Below are 26,775 nucleotides of genomic sequence, written 5' to 3'. Positions count from 1 at the left end.
AATCCCTATGGCACGTGAACCGATCACGAATGAACAATGTTAAAAGAAACAGTAGCATAACCTACCGAAATGTATATTCATCATACATAATATCGATCAATCAGTGTTTTTTTAACCGCGGAAAGGGTCAACAAAACAGCTGGAGAACAATTATGTCACATAACATTTACCTCAGGAAAGAAAAAAAGAGCTATAGAGAGTATTTTGCTAAATATGTGTACTATATTACATATTTATTATATGTTTTCTTATATCATTAAATAAAGTTGTTATTAGAATAAAAAAACGCATTATATTTAATTTGAGTTATTTTTAACCTTAAATAATACTACCAGCTGAAGGCTCTCTGTATGTTTAACTTACAGCATTAGGTGAGAATTTTTTTTCTTGAGAAAAAATAACGCCTATCTTGTGTACCTAATATTTACCCAAATTAGTCAATATTAAAACAAATCACAAGAATTGAACTGAATTGAAATCCTGAAATTGTTTCAAGCAATAATAATTAAAAAAACGTACCAGAAATTGTACCATATAATATAAACATTGCAACATGTTGTCACTAAACCTAATAAAATTCAGTTTAGTAACTAAAATGTTTTGACAATCACAATATTTAAGCCCCAGGATGTCATTAGAGGACACCGGCAAGTGTCACACTCTCACACTTCGCAGGCACGCAGTAATGGCGGCAGGCAAGATGGCGGCGCCCATAGAGTTCACAGCGGATTTGTGTATACCACCACTATCAGTTTTAGAAAGAGTAGTCACTAAAGATTGTTATGATAAAGGTCGGATTTCACTTCTGTATAATACAGATGGTGGACAACCAGAATGAGACTTTTACCGCCGCCGTTCCCGCGGCGGCAAAATTGGGATGTGTATTTGCTGCCTTTTACCGCTGAGTGGCGCTGTAATCACAGACATTGAAAAGTGTCAGTTTATTCTTTTTATGACGGAATCTGCCGCGGCAGTAATCTGAGCTGAGGCCACAGATAAATTCAAGATAAATATTGTGGTTAAACGAATTCAAATTCATTAAATTTAAACAAAGTAGACACACGTTAACATTGTGTGCCCAGTTTTTCTATAATTTAGAAAGGCTATGTCAATAGGTTACTTGTCATTACTTCGTGTTATTTTAATGTGTTTGTAGATTTATTAACTGAAACATAACAGTGAAATAAAATTAAAACATTTTCAGGACTTGCAGTAGGCTACTAACCGATGTTAGTCGGTTTAAGCATTCTTTGTTATATTCAGAATTAAATAGGCTTACATGTTGTTATGATTATCAATTGAATTAATTATTAAATAATCAACCACAATGCCTATTACTGCCGCGGATAAAATAAACCAGTCGAATTTCAAAGTCGTTCGCGAAATGACTAGGCTATACCGGGTGGCGCAAGTGACAGGGCAAAACAGCAACAATTACTGCGGCATTTTAAAAGGTAGGCTAAGTTACCTATCTGTTTATAAAAAAAAAAAAATAAAAAAAATTTTTTTCATTATTTGAACAAAAATGAGACTGGTTGAATATGTAAAAATAAAAAACAAACAAAGCAGAGAATAAAACAAACTTTTAGGGAAAAAATATAGGCCTATTATGCTACAACAGAATTGGTTAACGTTAACGAAAGCAAAATATGTAAAAATACATTTAAAACAAAATAAAACAAAACAAATTCGTGGCCGAATTCAAATCGGTTCAAATGCCGAACAAACAGAAGTTGATCTAGGCTATTCAGACGATAGCTCTGTGGTCAATGCATTAACAATAGCCTCTCGGAGCTTCTAACGATCTGAGATCGAATCTCAGTGTAGCCGACAGTGTTTATGTTTTTCCGTTCTTGATGCTTAAATATGCATCTGTTTAAAGTCAATCGTCTTGTTTAATTATCAATTGTACATTACAACATAAATTTGCTACATTCCAGTTGTGCCGCTGCAAAGACGACACTGATGAATCTGATGAAGGAAGACTGTCAGCCGATTGCACCAGAAAATGAAGATGATGAAGCTCCTCTTTAATCTGCTAAATTATTTTTTTGTGTGTGTGTGAATCATTCACGAGATTGAGATGACTGACAGTGATACCCGGCCATAGCAACGGAAGACATTTTTCAAAACAGATCGAACAAATCAGAAAAATACTTTCAATACAGTATTACTTTCAATTAAAAAATAAACAATGAAAATGTAAAAGAAAAAGAAAATTAATTAAGTTTGAAAACCCATCACACATTTCAAGGTATGAATAAAGTGTCGGGACAGTTTATTTATTTAAACAGGGTTGCATCGATAGAGTTTATTCCCTTTGTGATGCAAAATAAGAAACACAGAATCTTATTCTTGCAACATTTTAAATTTCTATTGTCAAAGAAATTGCAGCTAAATTATAAAATTAAAACGGTACAAAACGAAAAAAGTTCAAATCAACAAATTAAGAACAGGCGTTTTTCTTTGCCTCTCTCGCGCTGGATATCTTTTTAGTAAGTTTGGTCTCCCTCACTGCGCGCGGCGGGTCTTTCTCGAAATTAAGCATTTCAGCGTAAAAAACACCATACAGCTGATAATACTGTATTGTATATGTCGCTGTGTGTCATCCACACAAATCACGAAAGAAAAAACTGTAACAAATAGCTTTTGTTCCTTCAAAGATACAACATGCCTTGCTGAATTCACCTTACAATAAAACGAGGTGGGTCGCGAATTAAAGAGCTCTGTATCTGCTAAATTGAAATTGTGTGTGGAAAACCTTTAAATACAATCAATAAAACTACAATATATAATTTAATAAGATATAGGGCCTACTGTACATATAGGCTATGGACTTTTGGAGATTTTGAGATTAATCCTTAAAAGAATGTTGCCTTTGCCTGCTCATCAGGCTGGCTCCGACACTCTCCATATGAAAGACGGAACATTAACACCTCTGTCCTGCACCCCCACGATAAAGCAACTATTGCCTTCTCCAAACCCCCCACAGGCTAGCTGAGTTTGCAAAACAAAACAAAGAGTTTGCCACTCGTCGTGGTGTGCCAAAACACTTCATTATAAACTTCAATATTTCATTCAAAACAATCTCAAAACGCTTTGTGACATTTTGAAAAGCCGTGGATGCATTACTGCCACTGGAACCATGAACGCAACAGAATACTGGTTCTGATTTTATTGTTTGTCGTTTAAACGTCATATATATATATATATATATATATATATATATATATAGCCTATATATATATATATATTTTTTTTTTTTTTTTTAACGGAACTGCTTTTGAAATTACGATTGGAATTATTATAGGCTACAGAAGTAAAGTCATTGTATAATATTTGTTCCTTAGTGTAAAATGGAAATGCATGGTGATTTTATTTTGTAAATAGGCTATAAGCAAAAAAACTATGTTTTAGAACTAGACAAATCTCTCTGCATTAACAATAGACTATAAAATGCATTAATAGGCTAATATAAAAATATCAGTAGTTCAAGTTAGTTCGGGATTCGAACCCGTGTCATCTAAATGATCGTAACGTAAGTTCAACCACTCGGCCACGATTCACTCGTTGCGACCTGGCCTAACGTTCCAGTGTGTGTTCGCTCAAACGCTCTTCATTCAAATGAACGCGCCGCCGCGTTTGTCCAACACTAATTCAACATGCCAGAATAAAACCTGGCTTTAGAACAATGAGTTTTAGAACACTCGTCGTGGTGTGCCAAACATTTTTACAATAATTTAGTTTCATTTATTTCAGTGTTAATGTTTGAGTTAAAAAAATCCTTTACAAATTAAAGAGTCCTTTATAGGCTATACGTAAAAAAGCAAAGGGCTTACAGTCTTAACATTTAGGCTACTTTGCTTAAATTCGATACATTTATTTTCAGTAGGGCCTAATAAATTTGTAGGGATGTAATTTCAGTATGCTTTACCAACGCTATGTATTCAATTAAAGTTCCAAGAGGTCTAGTCTCTATATTTCCTTCCCAGCTGACACTAATATGCAAGTGCACAGCAAAAATCACAACTTGTGCTTGCTGCGAACGCAAGTTATTTAAGGTGTCTCAACTGTACACAGTCTACCCTACAATGTGAATTCGTTACAAGGTTTCATTTAATTAAATTAATGTGCAGCAATTTGTACAAATAGAGTCTATAGGCCTACTATACTGTTGTAGCCATTAAATAATCGCATTTAGTATCATATTTGTTAAAATATTATAATGTTATTTTTTTCCATCTATGTTGAATATGAAAAGTGAACAGCACGAGTAAGATAGGATGCATTATATCGAGAGATGGATATGGAGTGGGTCAGACATGATTTTGACCACTTCATTAAGTTTTGTTTAGTAGAAAACCTTTCTTTAAAGTGAATTTCGTTTTCTATAAATTGTATCTTAATTAAAAAAAAAAAATTCATCAAAATTGCCTGGATTTAATAAGTAAGAGAAGCAAATATAACAGACACTAATCATGGAGGCGCCCGCGCGGTCACTTGCATTGCACGTCAGCTGGAGCGCATCTCATCCTAACTTAACGAAACTCAGCGTATGCCTCACACAGACATGATAAATACATCAAATACACAAAGCTTGAAATGTCTTTAAACGAAATAATTCAAAACGAAAAGAAAAAGGCTACTCTCTGATTATGTCTTTATGTGCATTTCTCTCTAGGTGCGTTCACTACAAATATGGCGATCGTCAACTTCATCTTTGCAGTCGACACTGTCAGAAAACACTAGTTTATTGATAAAAATCAATGCACGCATCACCGGATTTACAAATACACATCTTGCTTGTTGCAGGCACACATTATGTCGAAAAAACGAAATATTATGTTGAAATAACATTATTATTAATAATACATCTTTTAGAATATTTGATTAAATGCTGATTGTTGCGCTTGTTCAGTTTAATAAAATTAAAACTTAATTGTGATAATTAAAATAATTGAAAATTAAATATTTAGTGGCCAAGTTTTGCTAATTTATTATATGCCTATTGTCTATATTAAGTAGGTCATATTGAGACAAGGCATATATTAGTTATTTTAGCTATTTTAGTTATGAGAAAAAAAAATCTAACGAAATCTAAAATCTAAATCTAATAAATCAAAAAAAAAAAAAGAAAAAAAATCTAACGCCAATTCAACATGCCAGAATAAAATCTGATTTTTGAACAATGCGTAACGCCACTCGGCCTGGTGTGCCAAAACACTACATTTTAAACTTCAATGTTTAATCCAAAACAATCTCAAAACGCGTTGTGACATTTTTTTAAAGCAGTAGCCTAGCCTATACATTAAGGGCATTGAAACCAGGATCTTAACTAAAACGCGTTCCGCGTAATCTCTCAAAAATTATGCCACACTACTCCATGTATTTTTTTTTTTTTTAAGGACTGCTTTTGAAATCACTATAAATTACTATGCAATTGTATCGCTCACGAGAGCTCTTCATGTATCTAATTCCTCAATAGAATAGTAAAAATATTCATCGTCATTGCTCCTAATATCGTCTCTATTTTTAACTTTTGATTCTATTTTTTCAGTTCTAAAATTTATTCTATCTTTGGTTCTATTCTGTTGTAGCCTAATAGGCCTATTTATATATGAAAAATATGCCTATTAGGCTTAGGGTTTTATATTTAACCCACTTACATTTTAAAATACGGCAATTGCTGCTGTTTTGCACAATGTCCCTTTGCGCCACCTGGCGGTCATTTCGGGAACGACTTTGAAATGCGGCTGGTTTATTTTCGCCGCGGTGATTTCGCCGCGGCAGCTGGCGCGGCGGTAATAGGCATTTTGGTTGTCCACCATCTGTATGTTGGTAGAGGGCTCCCCGGAGTCTTCTAGCTCTCGTTTAGGAGCATGGAGTAAGGATCTTAACGAGGAGATCACACCAGATGAATGGAGTGAGATTTGTCAAGATGCTCAAGTACAAACAGTTAATACAAGATTAAAGTTGTTGCAATATAATTGGCTTATGCGAGTATACATAACTCCAGTATTATCAAACAAATTTAATGAAAATATACCAGATACATGTCCCAAGTGTAAGGTTTGTAAAGGTACCTATTTCCATTGTATATGGGAATGTGAAGAAATATCGAAATTCTGGAAAGAAGTGCATAATATGATTGGTAAAATAATAAATGTGAGTCTTCCTTTTGGACCAAGGATTTTTCTACTGCATTTGTATCCTAAGCTTAAGTCAAAGGAATGTATCTTTATTTCTATGTGTATCTTACAAGCTAAACGCCTCATTGCATTACAATGGAAGAATCTAGAACCACCCAGCATAAAAATGTGGCTCAGGGAGATGGTACTGAATATGTCAATGGAGAAAATAACATATATTATTAAAGGAAAGGGTAAGACTTTTGAAGATGTTTGGAATCCCTTTAGATCCTTCATAGAGAAGGAGGATAGTGACATGTTTAAGGAGACAATTGAAGATATGTGAGATTATAGGATGTATTTGTATTAGGAGGCCTTAATAGTTTGTATGTGTTTTTTTTTTTTTTTGTGTGTGTTTTAATTCATTAGTCTTGAGGATGTGAGTCCTGTACAAATTGAGATATGCTAAGTTGTAATGATGTGAAGACATCAATATGTGTCTATACTGCATTTTGTATTTTTGTTCCTGGTGTGTGTGTAATATATGTTGTTAAAAAGTTAATAAATATATTTAAAAGAAAGAAAGAAAGAAAGATTAGTTAGAAAGAAAAGTTAGAAAGACAGATAGATTAGTTAGAAAGAAAGAAAGATAGATAAGTCAGAAAAAAGAAAGAGATTAATTAGAAAGAAAGAAAGATTAGTTAGAAAAAAAGATTAGTTAGAAAGAAAGAAAGAAAGATAGAACAATATATTATTTAGAAAGAAAGATAAAGAAAGACAGAAAGAAAGATAGATTCGTTAAAAAGAAAGATTCGTTAGAAAGAAAGATTCGTGATAGATAGATAGATAGTGAAGGATTCAAATTTAAGAATCTATTTCAAATATGCTTCCGTACATAACATCACGGTAAAGAATATTGTATTTAGTGTTTAAGGGTAAGATAATGATTCTGCTCAGCAAAGTTGCCTTTCCTGTTTTCTCCTTATTGTCTGTAAATGGCTCTTGAAGCCCCAGTTTCACTCAGACTGATGGGATTAGCACACGAATGATTCACTGAGAATCTCACCTTTTGTTCTGCAAATGGCTTTCGGACCCAAATGGCTCTTGGAGCCTTATGCTGATTGAATTTGGATTGGCCAGACCCTCACAGTCTAGGGTGTTACCTTAACCTGTATATTCATTTACATGCTTTGTTTGAATTTGTCTCCACCTTCACAAGTCCCTCCTCCTAAAATGCCTATAAGACACCATGTAAATTTATATACTTTAGATTATGTTGGACGAAACCGCAGCCGCGCTCAAATAAAGAAACTCTTCTGTTTGAACGTGATCCCAACGTCTCCTGGTCTGCTTTGAAGAAAGAAAAACTTTACAACAATAGATAGATAGAACAATATATTAGAAAGAAAGACAGAAAGATAGATTAGTTAGAAAGAAAGATAGATAAATAATTGAAAGAAAGATTAGTTATATATAAAGAAAGAAAAGTTAGAAAGAAAGAAAAGTTAGAAAGAAAAGTAAAGTTAGAAAGAAAGAAAAGTTAGAAAGAAATAGATAGATAGATAGATAGATAGATAGATAAGAGATAAATAATAGATGAGAAATAGATGATAGAAAGAAAGATTTTAGTTAGAAAGAAAGAAAGAAAGATCAGTTAGAAAAAGTTAGAAAGAAAGAAAGATTAGTTAGAAAGAAAGAGATAGATCAGTTAGAAAAAGTTAGAAAGACAGAAAGATTAGTTAGAAAGAAAGAAAGAGATTAGTTAGAAAGAAAGAAAGAAAGATTAGTTAGAAAAAGAAAAGTTAGAAAGAAAGAAAGAAAGATAGATTAGTTAGAAAGAAAGAAAGAAATATAGAACAATATATTAGTTAGAAAGAAAGAAAGAAAGACAGAAAGAAAGATAGATTCGTTAAAAAGAAAGATTCGTTAGAAAGAAAGATTCGTTAGAAAGAAAGATTCGTAAGAAAGAAAGATTCGTGATAGATAGAACAATATATTAGAAAGAAAGACAGAAAGATAGATTAGTTAGAAAGAAAGATAAATAAGAAATAATTAAAAGAAAGATTAGTCATATATAAAGAAAAGTTAGAAAGAAAGAAAAGTTAGAAAGAAAGAAAAGTTAGAAAGAAAGAATAGATAGATAGATAGATAGATAGATAGATAGATAGATAGATAGATAAGAGAAAAAATAATAGATGAGAAATAGATGATAGAAAGAAAGAAAGATTTTAGTTAGAAAGAAAGAAAGAAAGATCAGTTAGAAAAAATTAGAAAGACAGAAAGAAAGAAAGAAAGAAAGAAAGAAAGAGATTAGTTAGAAAGAAAGAAAGAAAGATAGATCAGTTAGAAAAAGTTAGAAAGACAGAAAGATTAGTTAGAAAAAGAAAGAAAGAAAGATCAGTTAGAAAAAGTTAGAAAGACAGAAAGATTAATTAGAAAGAAAGAAAGAAAGAGATTAGTTAGAAAGAAAGAAAGAAAGAAAGAAAGAAAGATAGATCAGTTAGAAAAAGTTAGAAAGACAGAAAGATTAGTTAGAAAAAGAAAGAAAGAAAGATTAGTTAGAAAGAAAGAAAAGAAAGAAAGATCAGTTAGAAAAAGTTAGAAAGACAAAGATTAATTAGAAAGAAAGAAAGAGATTAGTTAGAAAGAAAGAAAGATTAATAAGAAAGAAAGAAAGATTAGTTAGAAAAAGAAAAGTTGGAAAGACAGAAAGATTAGTTAGACAGAAAGAATGAAAGAGATTAGTTAGAAAGAAAGAAAAGAAAGAAAGATCAGTTAGAAAAAGTTAGAAAGACAGAAAGATTAATTAGAAAGAAAGAAAGAAAGAAAGAGATTAGTTAGAAAGAAAGAAAGATTAGTAAGAAAGAAAGAAAGAAAGAAAGATTAGTTAGAAAAAGAAAAGTTGGAAAGACAGAAAGATTAGTTAGACAGAAAGAATAGTTAGATAGATGAGAAAGGTTAGGTAGAAAGAAAGAAAGAAAGAAAGAAAGAAAGAAAGAAAGAAAGAAAGAAAGAAAGATTAGTTAGAAAAAGAAAAGTTAGAAAGACAGAAAGATTAGTTAGAAAGAAAGAATAGTTAGATAGATTAGAAAGAAAGAATAGTTAGATAGATGAGAAAGATTAGGTAGAAAGAAAGAAAGAAAGAAAGAAAGAAAGAAAGAAAGAAAGAAAGAAAGAAAGAAAGAAAGAAAGAAAGAAAGAAAGAAAGAAAGAAAGAAAGAATGAAAGAATAGTTAGAAAGAAAGAAAGAAAGAAAGAAAGAAAGAAAGAAAGAAAGAAAGAAAAGTTAGATAGATGAGAAAGATTAGGTAGAAAGAAAGAATGAGTAGTTAGAAAGAAAGAAAGAAAGAAAGAAAGAAAGAAAGAAAGAAAGAAAGATAGATTAGTTAGAAAAAGAAAAGTTAGAAAAGTAGAAAGAAAGAATAGTTAGATAGATGAGAAAGGTTAGGTAGAAAGAAAGAATGATTAGTTAGAAAGAAAGAAAGAAAGAAAGAAAGAAAGAAAGAAAGAAAGAGAGAGATGTTAGAAAGAAAGAAAGAAAGAAAGAAAGAAAGAAATAGATTAGTTAGAAAGAAAGAAAGATTAATAAGAAAGAAAGAAAGAAAGAAAGAAAGAAAGAAAGAAAGAAAGATTAGTTAGAAAAAGAAAAGTTGGAAAGACAGAAAGATTAGTTAGACAGAAAGAATGAAAGAGATTAGTTAGAAAGAAAGAAAAGAAAGAAAGATCAGTTAGAAAAAGTTAGAAAGACAGAAAGATTAATTAGAAAGAAAGAAAGAAAGAAAGAGATTAGTTAGAAAGAAAGAAAGATTAGTAAGAAAGAAAGAAAGAAAGAAAGATTAGTTAGAAAAAGAAAAGTTGGAAAGACAGAAAGATTAGTTAGACAGAAAGAATAGTTAGATAGATGAGAAAGGTTAGGTAGAAAGAAAGAAAGAAAGAAAGAAAGAAAGAAAGAAAGAAAGAAAGAAAGAAAGAAAGAAAGAAAGATTAGTTAGAAAAAGAAAAGTTAGAAAGACAGAAAGATTAGTTAGAAAGAAAGAATAGTTAGATAGATTAGAAAGAAAGAATAGTTAGATAGATGAGAAAGATTAGGTAGAAAGAAAGAAAGAAAGAAAGAAAGAAAGAAAGAAAGAAAGAAAGAAAGAAAGAAAGAAAGAAAGAAAGAATGAAAGAAAGAAAGAATGAAAGAATGAAAGAAAGAAAGAAAGAAAGAAAGAAAGAAAGAAAGAAAAGTTAGATAGATGAGAAAGATTAGGTAGAAAGAAAGAATGAGTAGTTAGAAAGAAAGAAAGAAAGAAAGAAAGAAAGATAGATTAGTTAGAAAAAGAAAAGTTAGAAAAGTAGAAAGAAAGAATAGTTAGATAGATGAGAAAGGTTAGGTAGAAAGAAAGAATGATTAGTTAGAAAGAAAGAAAGAAAGAAAGAAAGAAAGAAAGAAAGAAAGAAAGAAAGAAAGAGAGAGATGTTAGAAAGAAAGAAAGAAAGAAAGAAAGAAATAGATTAGTTAGAAAGAAAGAAAGATTAATAAGAAAGAAAGAAAGAAAGAAAGAAAGAAAGAAAGAAAGAAAGAAAGAAAGAAAGATTAGTTAGAAAAAGAAAAGTTGGAAAGACAGAAAGATTAGTTAGACAGAAAGAATGAAAGAGATTAGTTAGAAAGAAAGAAAAGAAAGAAAGATCAGTTAGAAAAAGTTAGAAAGACAGAAAGATTAATTAGAAAGAAAGAAAGAAAGAAAGAAAGAGATTAGTTAGAAAGAAAGAAAGATTAGTAAGAAAGAAAGAAAGAAAGAAAGATTAGTTAGAAAAAGAAAAGTTGGAAAGACAGAAAGATTAGTTAGACAGAAAGAATAGTTAGATAGATGAGAAAGGTTAGGTAGAAAGAAAGAAAGAAAGAAAGAAAGAAAGAAAGAAAGAAAGAAAGAAAGAAAGAAAGAAAGAAAGAAAGAAAGATTAGTTAGAAAAAGAAAAGTTAGAAAGACAGAAAGATTAGTTAGAAAGAAAGAATAGTTAGATAGATGAGAAAGATTAGGTAGAAAGAAAGAATAGTTAGATAGATGAGAAAGATTAGGTAGAAAGAAAGAAAGAAAGAAAGAAAGAAAGAAAGAAAGAAAGAAAGAAAGAAAGAAAGAAAGAAAGAAAGAAAGAAAGAAAGATTAGTTAGAAAGAAAGAAAGAAAGAAAAGTTAGATAGATGAGAAAGATTAGGTAGAAAGAAAGAATGAGTAGTTAGAAAGAAAGAAAGAAAGAAAGAAAGAAAGAAAGAAAGAATGAATGAGTAGTTAGAAAGAAAGAAAGAAAGAAAGAAAGAAAGAAAGAAAGAAAGAAAGAGATTAGTTAGAAAGAAAGAAAGAAAGAAAGAAAGTAAGAAAGAAAGATTAGTTAGAAAAAGAAAAGTTAGAAAAGTAGAAAGAAAGAATAGTTAGATAGATGAGAAAGGTTAGGTAGAAAGAAAGAAAGAAAGAAAGAAAGAAAGAAAGAAAGAAAGAAAGAAAGAAAGAAAGAAAGAAAGAAAGAAAGAAAGAAAGAAAGAAAGATAGATTAGTAAGAAAGAAAGAAAGAAAGAAAGAAAGAAAGATTAGTTAGAAAAAAAAAGTTGGAAAGACAGAAAGATTAGTTAGAAAGAAAGAATAGTTAGATAGATGAGAAAGATTAGGTAGAAAGAAAGAATGATTAATTAGAAAGAAAGAAAGAAAGAAAGAAAGAAAGAAAGAAAGAAAGAAAGAAAGAAAGAAAGAAAGAAAGAAAGAAAGAAAGAAAGAAAGAAAAAGAAAAGTTAGAAAGAAAGAAAGAAAGAAAGAAAGAAAGAAATATATTAGTTAGAAAGAAAGAAAGATATTAGTTAGAAAGAAAGAAAGAAAGATTAGTTAGAAAGACAGAAAGATTAGTTAGAAAAGATTAGTTAGAAAGACAGAAAGATTAGTTAGAAAGAAAGAAAGAATAGTTAGATAGATGAGAAAGATTAGGTAGAAAGAAAGAATAGTTAGATAGATGAGAAAGATTAGGTAGAAAGAAAGAAAGAAAGAAAGAAAGAAAGAAAGAAAGAAAGAAAGAAAGAAAGAAAGAAAGAAAGAAAGAAAGAAAGAGATTAGTTAGAAAGAAAGATTAGTTAGACAGAAAGAAAGAAAGAAAGAAAGAAAAAAAGAAAGAAAGATTAGTTAGAAAGAAAGAAAGAAAGAAAAGTTAGAAAGACAGAAAGATTAGTTAGAAATAGATGAGATAGATGAGATGTTAGATAGATGAGAGATTAGGTAGAAAGAAAGAATGATTAGGTAGAAAGAAAGAAAGATTAGTTAGAAAAAGAAAAGTTAGAAAGACAGAAAGATTAGTTAGAAAGAAAGAAAGAAAGAAAGAAAGAAAGAAAGAAAGAAAGAAAGAAAGAAAGAAAGAAAGAAAGAAAGAAAGAAAAAGAAAAGTTAGAAAGACAGAAAGATTAGTTAGAAATAGATGAGATAGATGAGATGTTAGATAGATGAGAGATTAGGTAGAAAGAAAGAATGATTAGTTAGAAAGAAAGAAAGATTAGTTAGAAAAATAAAAGTTAGAAAGACAGAAAGATTAGTTAGAAAGAAAGAAAGAGATTAGTTAGAAAGAAAGAAAGAAAGAAAAAGAAAGAAAGAAATAGATTAGTTAGAAAGAAAGAAAGAAAGAAAGAAAGAAAGAAAGAAAGAAAGAAAGAAAGAAAGAAAGAAAGAAAGAAAGAAAAGTTAGAAAGAAAGAAAAGTTAGATAGATTTGGTAGAAAGAAAGAAAGATTAGTTAGAAAGAAAGAACTTTCTATTCATCAAAGAATCCTGAAATAAAAATGTAAATACCCTGATGTGCACTTCTTCAAAAATGTAACAACGCGTCAATTCTACGCGGACTGCAAGCGATGTGATTGGTCTGCTAGAACCCCTCTCTGGGTTTCTCATGCTCCCTCTGCATGTGTAATTGCGCGTCAATGCGGACAACGACAAAGAAGTGTAAATGAAAACAAGGGGGTAATCCACATAGGTGTGATTGGCAAAGGACAAAAAAGCAGGAAAATATACGGCGCACCTACCATGTATTCTCGTACTGTTTCAACTTTATTCTCGAAATGTTTCGACTTTAATCTCGAAATGCTAGATTTTTATTTTTTTTTACAGATTTCTTTCTGTCTTTTTTTGTTGTTGTTGCGGTTCAGGGCTTCCGTAGGCTATTCTGATCATGCTATGACATTTTCTCGTTGTGCAGCTGGCTCTAGAGGCAGTATTTTCTAACCATGTCGGGGGAGTTTTATGCGTATGCGTTTTAGAATAATGTCACTTGCCAGGTCATGTAAGGGGTAGACTACAGAATTTATTATACTTGTCAAAACGAAAATAGGAACTCCACTATGTCTCTCTTTACATTTATTTTGTCCCGTTGTCGGCTTCAGCTAAGAAAAGAAATAGTTCGCCCCACACGTCCAAAATTCTTAGCACACTTTAGATAACCTTCCGCTGGAGGAGCTTATGGGATTAATATCCTGCCATGATTCAAAACTGAAAATAAAGTTCTGAAAGGTTGAAACTAAGTGTTCGAAAACTCAAAATCTTACAAAAAAAGTTTTGCAAGATCGAAAAATAAGATTTGCAAGTTTGCAAAATGTAAAAAATAAAAATATCTCTGCAAACATTATGTTGTTTTTGAGATTTCCTTCTTCAGAACTGCAAAAAAAAATTTTTACGTCTTTGCGCAAACAATTTTTCAGAGTTTCAAATTTGTCAGTGTTCTCCCACTGTATTAGTTTGTTTTCCAGGTTTGAAACCTTGTAAATGGTGATCTGAAAACTGGTGTGCGAATGTGTGAAAAAAAGTTTTGAAACTCTGAAAACAGAGTTTTGCAGGCTTGCAAAGTGGTAAAAAAAGAAAATCTCTGCAAACATAATTTTGTTTTTGAGTTTTCCTTCTTCAGAAGTGCAACCCTCTTTTTTACGGTGTTGTGCAATCATTTTTTCAGAGTTTCGAATTTGTCAGTGTTCTCCCAGTGTATTAGTTTGTTTTCCAGATTTGAAACCTTGTAAATGGTGATCTGAAAACTGGTGTGCGAATAGGTGAAAAAAAGTTTTGAAACTCTGAAAACTGAGGTTCGAAAGGGCGAAACTTATTACATTACATTACATTTGCACTCCTATTGCAGACTATTTTTTCAGAGCTGAGTTTACAACACCCACTTTGCGGAGATACGCACACACAGTTGCGAGCTTGCGACTCACGTGATTTGTGGCAGCGTTGTCACGCAGCTCTGCTCTGAAACTCTGAAACTCAGACTGAGCGAAAATGAAGCTTCGCAACCTTGCAACTTAAAAAAAGCCTGGAGGGAGGGCCTTCTGCTCTTGGCCAATGCTTTGCTGTCTGCTGACGTACAGTCCAATCACAAGTCGTATTTTGTCCATTGTTTATTTCTAAAGAAACACGACAATGTATAAAAGGCTCCATTACCTTGTATCTTATACTATGGCCCCGTAGAAGCCATTTTTGTAAAAATAGGCTAACGATTGCATCATAACAACGCGACTATGTCGCACAGTAGAGAAATGACCGTATAGACAGGAGGAGAAGCTCGCAGGCAATCGGGGGGACGTGGAGGCATAAAGTCCGATAAAGTCAAGGGAGAAGCCCATAGAGAGTCAAAGTTGCTCCTGCTCCTAGCTCATGGACAGCTCCTACTCACACTCTCGGTTTCTGCAAGATTCGGAAGGGAATGATTCAGATTTCTCTTGGCACAGCTACTAGAAGACTTACAACTGTCAGACAGGTTGCTTACGTCACATCTACATTGTCAAGCTCAGTGTGAGGCTGCGCAGTATGCTCAGCCATCAGGAAGTGAGTGCTTCTAATTGACTTCACTTGTCTCTGTTGAAGTCAATGGGGTCGCTGTGTCCATTTCTTTTACTGTCTATGATGAAAACCGACGTGTAGCCTACAGCGTAGAGCAGGGCTATTCAACTAGCTTCATTCGAGGGCCGGATTATCAAATCGAAAAGTTGAGGTGGGCCGGTGGGTTGGTTTGGGGGTTTAGCTTATTTATTGAAACATAACAGTTTCAACAAATAAGTTAAAGTAAACCTAAAAAAGTATGGTATTTACTTGGAAATGTGGTACCCAACAGTATGCAGATATATAAAAATATATTATAATAAATAAAAACTTGATAATTTACAGCTGTGTACAACTATTTTCCTTGGAAATAATTAATTAATTAATTATAACTCATAGCTATTGGTGAGAACAAATAATTATTTCATATATAATTGTTATGCTTAAATGAAAATATTCTGACAGTGAGACTTGATAACCACAGGCTACTCACTCCCACTGTATAAAAAAAAAAAGCCTAAACACAGGTTAAAAGCTACACGCACCTTTACAAAGAAACTGACATAAATTTCATAACAAAAATGAATTATATATTCCTCTACCCACCTAATAAATCTAATGCAAAATAAATCATGATTAGGGGATTTAAAGTCTTCTAATTTCGTTCATGACACAATGTTTCTCCTGCTTTCCTCATCAGTCTTGTTGGGAATGTTGAGGCTGTTTCATCCGATTTAATACTAGTTAAATCATCGAGTGATTTGTGGTTTGTAACAGAGAGGTGTCTGTCGAATTTAAACGCTTCCCACTGGTTGTCGCAACGCTGTTTAAAATCAGTGTCCGGGACCGGGAGTAAACGCAACTCTGTGCTGGCCCGTGTTGGAACAACTAGTGAAACAACAGAAAACAGCGCTATTTGTTGTTACTGTACTGACCGAGAAACCGCTTCAGACGATTTAGTGACAGAGCAGTCCGAATGAATCAGAATAGTTTTAGACTGTTATGCAAGCGCGTTTAGAAAGAATCGAACCAAAAGAATGATTCATTCATGAATGATTGGTATCGCTGGTTCAGTCGACATAAATTCGGGACACATAATAACTGCTGAAATATTCGCACGCAAAACGTTTCTCAGGTCAATCGGAGCGAGTATCAAACTAAATTAGCCGCACTGCCAGGAAAAGAGGAGGGAGGTTGGTGCCGTCGGGCCGGATGGAGATGATTGGCGGGCCGCTAACTGAATAGCCCTGGCGTAGAGGCTCCAGCGTAGACCTAGGTCTGACACAGAAGTATAAAATAGTCTTAAGGCTGACTAAATTAGAGTGGTTAAAACTTATTTAAAACACTGTTCCTGAAAATTATAACCCTAACGTTTATCTGTGCGCTGCACATTTTATGGAGAACAGCTAGTTTTCTGTTGCTTTTGTAAGCTCTCTTTTTTGTAAAACATAATTACAAAAATCAACTCTGAAATGTCCTGTGAAATACGTACTCGCAAAGTCTGTGCATGAAATCCGTTCTGCAAAGTCCTCTTGTTCGGTAACATTGTCAGGGTGTGAATCAGGCTGATTGGTTTGAAATTGACGCCATCCTCAATATTTACACTCACAGTTACAAAATAACTCACAGTTATGGAAAGGCGGGACATTTACCGAACATGCGCTAAGCGCTGCCAATCACAACACACTGGGCCAGCTAACCAATCACAGAATGTTTCGTATTTCGGAAGGATTGGCTACATAGAAATCAGCGTGTTCGGGTCAGACTGGGGAGAGAGGTGCTGTAATAATGTAAAATATGTGAAAAATAATGAATTTTTGAACAATCAAGCATGAAAACAAATAAATGACTGAATGACTAGCACACCTCAAAAACAAAATCAAGACTTTGTAAAAAGGCATAATAGGACCCGTTTAACATTTAGGCTGCATCCGAAAGCACATATTTCCCTACAATATAGTAGGTGAAAACCAATGTCATAAAAGAAGTATGCCCGTAATTCACAGTGATGGGTAAAGAGTACCCAGATGACCTACTTCTATACTCTGTACTCTATAATGTACTATACTCTTTTAGTGGTTGCAAAGTAATTACTTATAAAAACTTAAAAGAGAGAATGCGGTTTCAGGCACAGCCTTACTCTTCTTTAACAGTCGGAAGCAAAGCATGCTGGAAACTAGAACTCGGCTGTAAGTCATTCTGTTTGAGTTCTAATTAATATAATTAGTAATGTCTGAGTAAAATTAACTAGTTGTTCATTTAGTAAATTTGACTGTTAGGTTTTACAGTGTAGGGAATACCAATATGGCCACTGCAAAAGTTCTCATAGGATTTATGCTTGTTTCATTTTTACATCACAAAAACCAGCAGTTTTAACAGGGGTGTGTTTACTTTTTATATCCATTGTATGTTTTTTTTTTTTAACACTTGCCAGAAAGAACCAGAGAAACAGAAACACAAATATTCTTTGTAAATATTTCAAACCAGTTCAAGTGAATGAATTGGCTGGGCTGCAGGTGTCAGAGCTCAAGAGGGCATGGTGGACAGAGATACTATTAAAATCTGCTTGTCAAGTAAAACAGTTTAAGCTTTACAGAATAGGCTAAATCACATAAAGACTAACAAAGACAGATCTTAATACAGTAGGTCCTATTTTGTTTAATCTACTGTGAAAATGTAAAACATGACTGGTTAGTATGAATTAAGTCTGTAATGTCTACCAAGTTATGTTCTAAAACTGCAGAAGTACAAGAGTAGTGTACTTCAGATGCTGGCTCTGTGAGTTACACCCAAAAAAAGTTGTTTAAATCAACAGGATCTGATACATGTGGACAAGAAAAAAATATATATCTTACTTCACATCCTTAAATATTTTAATTTTTAAATCTGAAATATCTTGCCTATCTCCTCCCTGCCCAATTAACTATGACATACTTTTATTTCACTTTGCCCCTATTCTAACATGTATGTATGTGATTGTATACAAATGCCTTGATAAGAACCATGAACGCGTCACTGCAGTAACACTGTTCACTCATGGACTCCAGATAAATCAAACAATAGCATTTATAACTTCTTCATTGCCCCTTCTATCATAAGAACAGAGTGTCATCCAGAATCCAGATAACAATTGTCGCGGCACTTAACTACTGTGAAGTTGTGAAATAAGCCCATGCTTTTGAGTAATGTTTACTGTAATAATGTGATTAGATAGTTCATTGTAAAACTGCCAAGTATGGTATGGACAGGAAGTTGTTTACACCACTCATTATTACATCACGTTCAACAATAAAAACTAGTAAACAATAAAACAATAAAGAAATGGTGATTCAATCATACCTTGTGATTCTCACATGGGCCCTTGTATACCCTGACCTGAAGGGTCACTCATTTAAACAGAAAAACTAATTAAAAAAGCCATGTAATCACAAGCCTTTACTAAAGCTTAACATCTTTATGCAACATATATACATTTTGGCAACTTAATTGCACTTGAATAATATACTCCACTCTTACTTGTACTGTAGATGAAACAAGGAAGCAATATGTGCAAGACACCTAAAGACATGCATTTATAAAACAGTAACAAACTAGTGTCCAGCAAAAATGTGCTCCTTAAAGGGATAGTTCACCCAAAAATTAAAATTAGCCCAAGATTTAGGGCACTTTCACACTTGGTTCGATTGCCTGTTCCGAACCCGAGTTCGTTTGCTCCCCCCTCCCCCTGCCCCTGCCCCTGCCCCCGCCCCCGATGGACTGTGTTCACACTGTATTATTTGTATCCGAATCGTGGTACGCTTGCGTCATGAAGCTGCAGCTGGCGCGTAATCTTGTTGCTCGGTAACCGCTATGAATGAAAAGGCGTCAAAATGGATAGAATTGCTCGCTTCACATTTGTTCTTCTTTTTTTTTTAACCTTTGTTTTTTTTTCAAAGAAAAGATACAGAAACACTTGCGTCTGTCTGCCGCAAAAGTACTAAAATCGTTCCAAAGACAGCGGGCTGTCCGCCAAAGACAATTTTGCGGAGGCAAGCAGAAATCATCTCTCTGCTTGCAGTGTGTCAATAACGCTTTTCGACTTTCGACAATAGCGCTTTACCAGTTTTTCTCGACTTGCGTAGTATGCGTACGGTCGTCTGGCGGAAGCGATTTATTTTAGATTATAAAGTTATAAATATTTATTTTTATTTAAATATAGGTATTTTTCTTACAAAAACCCATGGCTTCGCTTCAGAAGGCCTTTATTAACCCCCTGGAGCCGTGTGGAGTATTTTTTTTATCATGGATGGATGCACTTTTTTTGGGCTTCAAATTTTCTCCAGCCATTCACTCATTATAAAGCTTGGAGGAGACAGGACATTTTTTAATATAACTCCAATTGTATTCGTCTGAAAGAAAAATGTCATATACACATAGGATGGCTTCAGGGTGAGTAAATCATGGACTAATTTTTCATTTTTGGGTGAACTAACTCTTTAAAAACTGTTGAAAAGCATCCCAGGATGCACCTACTGAGATTTGAGTTTTGTTGCACGTTGTTTATATTTTTGGTCACTACATAACTCTTGTACTTCCATGTAATTTAGTTTTGTCTAGAGATGCACCAATGTATCAGCATATTGGTTATAGCATGAAAAAGGCAGATATAACAAACTGATAGTTTACTAATTAACTGCGTGAAGGCACTGATAATGATAAAGTCTTTTTTTGAGAAGTAGCAAAATTTATACTTGACTGAAATGTTGTTCATAGAAATATTTGATAGAAAAAATAACCTCTGAAGGTTGTCATGTTTTATTTTTCTTGAATTTTGTTTTGCTTACTTTGTGCCTCTCTTATAATGTTCTCTCTCTGTTTATGTTCAATTAAAATGATTTGATGATGCAGCAATAAACTAGCTAGTATACCTTAAAGGCAGGGTAGGTAGGATTTTTCTAAAAAAAAAACATTCCAAATTTGTTTAAACTGTCTTTATATACCAATACATAATTAAAATGTAAGTACTCTGAAAAAGAGAATATAAAAATCGAGTGACTGTAGACCTTTTAATCTGCAATAAACACAGCTCATTATTTCCATTCACTCCCACCCCCTCCCTTCTGAGCTCCTTCCAAAGCCACGCCCCCAAAACACATGAACGCGCGACGCCAAACGCTCAGGCTCAGCTGGAAGACGCATTTATTACCTGAGACGAGTGGAGAGGAAGGAGCGCAGTACATACAGTGACATCATGTCAGAATCACATGTAATAAAATACCTAACTTTATCACTATGAATATAAACAAATAAGATTTCTTTTAGTACTCACTATCAAGCAAGCATATCGATACTGGTAAAGTTTGATTCGGTAACGAGCTATATTTATAGGTAACGAGCTATATTTATAAGGCAAAACTAAAAACAGGTTGCATTGATACACGTTTTTCCATTACCATCAGTTACACTGTGATGAAGGTGAATTTCGTGTAAGATTCATAACATATACGGTGTTTTGCATGTAAGAGTTTCCATGATGAAAACATTGTTGACTCTAATGAAGACTAACGTACACTCCGAGTCCGGAGACAAGTACCGCATCGTCGGTTCGAGGACAGGTCCGGGGTTGAGGGCAAAGCAGAGGAGGTCGTTCAAGAGTGCGGGCAGGGTCCGAGGAAGTAGTTTTTGCCTTGTTTGCCTTCGCTGACTGCATATGCAGGTGCTTTGAGCTGAATATTTCCGGGAACGGTGACATGTGATGAGTGCACGCAGGGCAGCGCACGCAGTGGGGCGCGGGCACGAGACATGAAGGCATCTGATTGGTTCTTTACACTCGGACCGAGTGGCAGTGATTGGTCAGAGTTTTTACTGTCCTGCAGCTGCTACAGAGGTCTGATTGTTTTCATTCCTTTTTTCTGAACACATAATGTATTGACTACTGTAATGTATTGGATGGAAGGACCATTTCACCCAGTATAAAAAAAAGTGTTTCTGAACAGGATTACCTACCCTAGCTTTAATGCATGCGATTTTTGAACTTTGCTAAATTAAAACATGATCAAAACAATAATACATTTTTATGATAAAAGTTCAAATAAGCAGGGAAGTGACTAATATCAGTATCAGAATCAGCCAACAGTTGTTTTTAAAATCGGTATCCATATCGGTCCAAAATGTCCTACGGTACATATTTTGACTATATTACTTACTATACAATTATTATAATAATGTGGAAAATAATAATAATAAAGAATGAAAAGATATGACTAAATGCTTAACAATTAAAGCCAAGGACAAGGAACAAAGGGGACCTGGATGAAAGAGCGCTCAAAGTTATGTACCAGAGAAGTGTTGACAACATACGTGGACGATGTCAACAATACAATGTAAAAAATTTATATATAAAAAAATAATAATAAGAAAGGAAAGAAAATGGAAAGAACTATTAAAACATAATAAACTCGTTTAATTGCTTGAATGTACTTGAACTAGGGCTGTTGATTTAACACGTTCATTTGGTGCGATAAATTATGGAAAGAATAACGTGTTATAATTAACGCTTTTAACACACCCCTAACCGGACCAGAACTGCACATCACCTTGCATTGCATGCAGTTTAGTTACAAACATGATGCAGGGCAGACTCACTGTGTGATGAAGCCTATTAGAATGCAGTTAAAATGCCACTAAAATTCAAAATTCAATTCAAATTCAAAATATGAGGGCAAAAAATATCAAATGATATAGTTTAGCAATAACACACAAGAGTGATGTTTTTTTTTCTTCAAATATCTGCATGATTGCAAATGTGACATTGATTTTATACAACAGTTCAATAAACAAGTTCATATTGTGCTACATCTTAGACACAATATTGTCTGTTTTTACTCAATTTCACAAAAAAAAAAACAGTTCCAAACAAAGCCACATCAGAACTGTTGTGCATCTCCGAGAAACACTGAATTTAGTCTCATTACTGAATGAATCAATGTTTTTTTTTTTTTTTTTTTTTTTTTTTTTTTACGAATCATGTGAACCATTCATTAAAACAGCCACTTATTTATTCCTGAATTAATCAGCCTTTCAAACGAATCGGTTGAATAAATTACTCACTCATTAAGACCGTGGCTGCGCCCAAAAGCTGACTAATTGCCTCGTTGCATTATCAGGTATTATCAGAATCTAATGTTAGCTTCACTTCCTGTCTCCTGAGATACCTTACCTTGAATTTTAAAGGCAGCATAGATATATCCTTCACTGCCTACAATATCCCACAATCCTGTTGGAATGCATCCTTCTAATGCAGCATTTTTCAGCTTTCGGACACAACCAGTGACTTACTGCCACCTGCTGATGGTTTTAGTTTCATATTTAGAATATGGTTTCACCATCTCTGAGCTGAATTAAACAGTCTGTGTAAATATACCTTAATGCTAGCCTGGCTCCGCCCTCCTACGTCTTCCGCTCAATTTTCATTTTCCTTCAGTACTCCGTCTGGGTTTGCGGTATATTTGTGGGTTTTCTCCGTCCAAATTTTTGTCGGTCCAATCAGCAAACAGAAGGAGTGGCTGAGAACGATGACGTTGAGGTCGTGCCCTAGTTTGAGTTGTAGGGTTACGTCACAACCAAAAGTTAGCGATTGGTTATGGCAGATTCAGAGTGGCTCTGGGCAGATCTAATAGTTTTAAACTTCAACAGAGTACCTGCCTTCAAGGAAGTTAACGCTTGTCAATGGAGAGTGGCCAGACTCTCTGTACAAATGAAATGTACGAGAGTCTGGTAGGACCAGGCTACCTTAATGCCACTTCAGATGCAGCTTTTGAAAAAAAATTTATGGCCACATTGTAGCCTTAAAAGTTTATGTTTAATAAATTCTAAGTTGAATCAAAGAATTTCTTTCTAGAACTCCTTTTTTGTAATGTATATTCAATGCTTTTCTCATCTAACACAGACCATAGTGACATGTTTCCATAGTGACAAGTTATATAATCATGCAAATCTAGTAAAGTTTGTCTACAGTTTACCGCTATAGATGTTTACCTAACTATGACGACTTCCACTTCTCAGAAACCCAGAAATGTGAAAAGGTTTAATAATAATGATTTTAAATTATGTTTTGTTGGTAATTTCTCAGCCAAAATTTTATTAGATAATTAATCATATAATAAATTAGATCTTTTTTTTTTTTAAATTGCATGACAGTTCTAATTTGCACCTCTTTGATTTAATCAAATAAAATCATGAGTTCAAATGTGTTGCAATGAGAACATTTTCCTGGATGTTTTGTTACTCTGACTGCTCTGAGACAACAAAATAATTAATGGAAAGAGAGATAAAAATGAACAGAGAAATAAAACAATGTTTTAAAAAAGGTGATTCAAACTTTTTTTAAACTAAGTTTACATTAGTTAAGCTTGTGATTGGTATTGGTCTACCTAAATGTTTAAACTGGGATAAATCTGCAAAGTTAGCCTGTTAACTGTCAGTGTCCCGGTAAGGGTTAGCATGACACTTTGAAAGTTTTTAAACCCCTTTTTCCCAATCAGATGTTTCAGTCATCATCATAAATTAGGCATCATTCCAAGCTTAAATACAAATGTCATCCTGTGAAATTGGACATTAAGTTACCTTGGAACCTTTTTAGCAAGCTCAATTTTTATTAAATCAACTTCAAATTTGGAACACAAATTGGTTAGACATCTGGATTTGATATTCTAGAGCAATTTTAGAGTACAAATTATTTTGGAGAAAATATATTTTGTATTTTTTTTTTTTTAGTTCATTACATCTGCTTTAGAGTAAACTCAAAACGTTTTAACCCTTTCATTTCCAAAAAGTGGGTGACAGTTAACAGGTTAAAGATGAATGCCATCTGTCAACTACAATTCCTCCCAAATAAAATATCATAATCAGAAAGATATGAAAGCAAAATTTTTTTTGTTTGCTAAAATGAAGATGCAGTTACCATCGAGCAGCACTATTCCCTTCTTGATGTCCTCCGACTGTTTGCTCCTGATCAGACACCACGCATACTCGAACTGAATATCTTTAGGCACAGACCCCTTTGATAACTCTGCCTTGTATTTCTTCTCGAATTTCTGAAAATAAAAATAATACAAAGTTGACAACGTGTCTACGACACAGGCTCGCTTTCAAATTATCATCGGGAGTCAAATAAAAAGCTCTAAGCGCACACATAATAACAATTCATCGGAGGTTACAGAGCATAATTTCAATCAGACATGAGAAAATACCACAAATTACCTCCAGATCTTCTGGGTTAACAACCTCACCAACAACAGCTTCCATTGTAACGGAAATAATGATGTGTTTACACCGGAAATTCCACAGTCACATGATTGCAGAAGATTTTCACTGTATGTGGATTGACTGTCAAGTCGCCTGACTCGCCTTTTCATCCAACATCTGATTAACAATCAGATTTTTTTCATTCGTTTCATTAAAGGGATAGTTCACCCAAAAATGAAAATTCTGTCATCATTGATTCACCCCCGAGTTGATCCAAACCTATTATTTCTTCTGTTGAACACAAAATAAGTTATTTTAAAGAATGTTAGTAATAATCAAACAGTTGACGGTAGCCATTGACTTTCATAGGAAAAAAATATATGGAAGTCAATGGGGCCCATCAACTGTTTGGTTACCAACATTCTTTAAAGTATCTTCTTTTATGTTCAACAGAACAAAGAAACCCATACAGGCTTGGAACAAGATGAGGGTGAGTAAATGATGATATAATTTTCATTGGGTGAACTATCCCTTTGATAGCCTAAGTCAGAAGCATTATAAAGCTCAATAAGTAGCCCTAACTCATGAACATTCATGAATAGTTAATGCATTTTAAAATAGTGATCTGTGGTGCATCATACATATACCATCTAACGTTTATATTGGAGATGTCTCTACAACTCATATAAAATCTTATTTACTGCATCAAAAGGGTTTTATGTCCAGTTTCAGGTTGTTGCAGCCATTATTCAGCTGAACAACATTTTTTACTATATATTTTGCATTTACAATAAACAATAGGCCTACAATTCATTACTTTACGTCTTAATAAAATGTCATAGAAGTAAGTCATAAATATTACAGTAAGTTTTATTTGTAACATTTCTGCTATTATCAAATGCAATTTTTGCTGGATCAGTCAGATTGAAAAGATCACCCAGACAGTCTCGACTTTCGCACACAGAAAATAATTAGCAAATGCGAGTTTTGACGTGCTGTAGAGCGAAACTTGTTTGCAAAATGGAAAATAAATGGGACTGATATGCAAATTAATGTTAATGATTAATGATTAGTGATACGTGATATGCAAATTAATTAACTAGGTCAATCTGACAGGTGCGCTTAACAGTCAAAATGAAGCGCCACGCGACGGCTGATCTATTAAAAAAAAAAAAAAAAAAAACAGAAGAAGAAAAAAGACCTCGAGTTAATCGGTACAAAATAGTTTTTGAAGAATCTGTTTTTCATTATTCAAAATCTGTATACAGTTGGCAGAAATGATCTTTATGGTCATGTGTTACGTTTCTTTTTTATGGTGAGTTTGGATTTTCCCCCAATAAGAAAAAATTCGCTTACAGGGGATCGTGATTATCTTTCAGATAAGAAAACATTGTTTTTCAGGTTTCTTTTGCTGGGTTTATGTCCTATTTCTGTTCCTGATTCCATACCTATTGGTAAGCAAATATGGTTTAGTTTAAGTGTTTTAGTTAATGCTTTTCTATAGACAATTGGACAACAAAGTTTTACAAGGTGTTTAAATGTGTTTATTTCTCAGGTATGTTCAGGACAGAGTGCCATGATCGTCATTTCTGGTTGTCTGTCAACTCAAATTTCCTTGGCCACAAATTTAGGGTTGATGTTCAAGGTATTCATCTTTTTTAAAAGCATCTCCTTTAAATAACTGGATGTTTTTGTTTCTTGTCAAAATTTAAGGACTAAATGTCTCACTCAGTTGTTCTTGGTTTCAATCGTACTGTGTGGGTGAATTAAGGTAATCTGGGGCAGTTTTGTAATTTTGATTTATGCAATTTATTGTAAAGTCAACATAACACCTGTTGACCAAAAAATTATACCTCAATCACAGGACAAAACAAATACTATATCATAATGGCTTACTTGATCTTAAGGTAGAGTAGACTTGCTTATTAATGGAGCAAATTTGTGTCCAATGTCCCAGATTACCCTAATTCACCCTGTATCTGGTCATTAAAATGGTGATGTAATTGTCTTCAATCTCACAGAAGACTCTGAGGTCCATGAGGTTTCTGGTCAGTGGGCGGCAGAGTGTGGTTATACTATGGCTCTTGACTCCTGGGGTGATTTACTGCTGCGTGTTTCCTACCTGGCCTGTCTGGTGGAGAACCAGGTAAGATGTACTTAAATGTTGTTCAAAATTAGGCTTTTCCATACAACAAGTTCAAAGTCACTACATCTGTCAAATCTGAAAACAACAAAAAGCACCTTAAAAAGTAAGTTCATATAACTTGTGACCTATACTATGTCTTCTAAAACCATAAGATTTATGTGGGGAGTAGACCAAAATAAATAATCTGTTGCAGAGGGAATGTTTTCTGTGAATATATGATCTACATTTCAGTCTGTTCCTCTCTCAAAGCCATCTAGTATGGCCTGCCATTATGGTATTATTATTATAATTATAATAATTATTATTATTATTATTATTATTATTCAAGCTTCTCAACCCCTTGTCACTGAGGTGTCATTATTTTTTGTAAAACTATTCCTTACATTTTATATACACTGTAAAAATGTAAAAAAATAAATAAAACTTTAAACTTTAAAAGTGCTACAGCAAACCTTGTTTAAT

At 33.4% G+C, this 26,775-nt stretch overlaps 2 protein-coding genes across 3 annotated transcripts in view; one reads left to right on the top strand and one right to left on the bottom strand.

Moving 5' to 3' along the window:
- Positions 1–24,265, bottom strand: part of LOC311294157 (mitochondrial fission 1 protein-like) — a 50,351-nt gene extending 26,086 nt beyond the window's left edge. The window contains exons 1-2 of the mRNA XM_084414870.1: positions 24,183–24,265; positions 23,884–24,016 (exon numbers count right to left, since the gene is read on the bottom strand). Coding sequence (XP_084270996.1) covers positions 23,884–24,016; positions 24,183–24,227 — 178 coding nt within the window. The 5' untranslated portion in view covers positions 24,228–24,265. The remainder of the gene's footprint in view (positions 1–23,883; positions 24,017–24,182) is intronic.
- A 1,020-nt stretch (positions 24,266–25,285) lies between these two features.
- LOC311294151 (uncharacterized protein) overlaps positions 25,286–26,775 on the top strand; it is a 32,499-nt gene continuing 31,009 nt past the window's right edge. The window contains exons 1-4 of one of the 2 annotated variants that reach the window (XM_084414858.1): positions 25,286–25,482; positions 25,569–25,621; positions 25,723–25,812; positions 26,189–26,313. In XM_084414858.1, the coding sequence (XP_084270984.1) occupies positions 25,445–25,482; positions 25,569–25,621; positions 25,723–25,812; positions 26,189–26,313 (306 nt within the window). In that variant the 5' untranslated portion in view covers positions 25,286–25,444. The remainder of the gene's footprint in view (positions 25,483–25,568; positions 25,622–25,722; positions 25,813–26,188; positions 26,314–26,775) is intronic. The other variant, XM_084414859.1, reaches the window with a different exon arrangement.

Source organism: Rutilus rutilus, assembly GCF_951802725.1.
Source record: "Rutilus rutilus genome assembly, chromosome: 7".
In the NCBI taxonomy this organism is placed as follows: Eukaryota; Metazoa; Chordata; class Actinopteri; order Cypriniformes; family Leuciscidae; genus Rutilus; species Rutilus rutilus.
The sequence above is the reverse complement of the archived record's forward strand: the minus strand, read 5'-3'. Positions and strand labels throughout refer to the sequence as shown.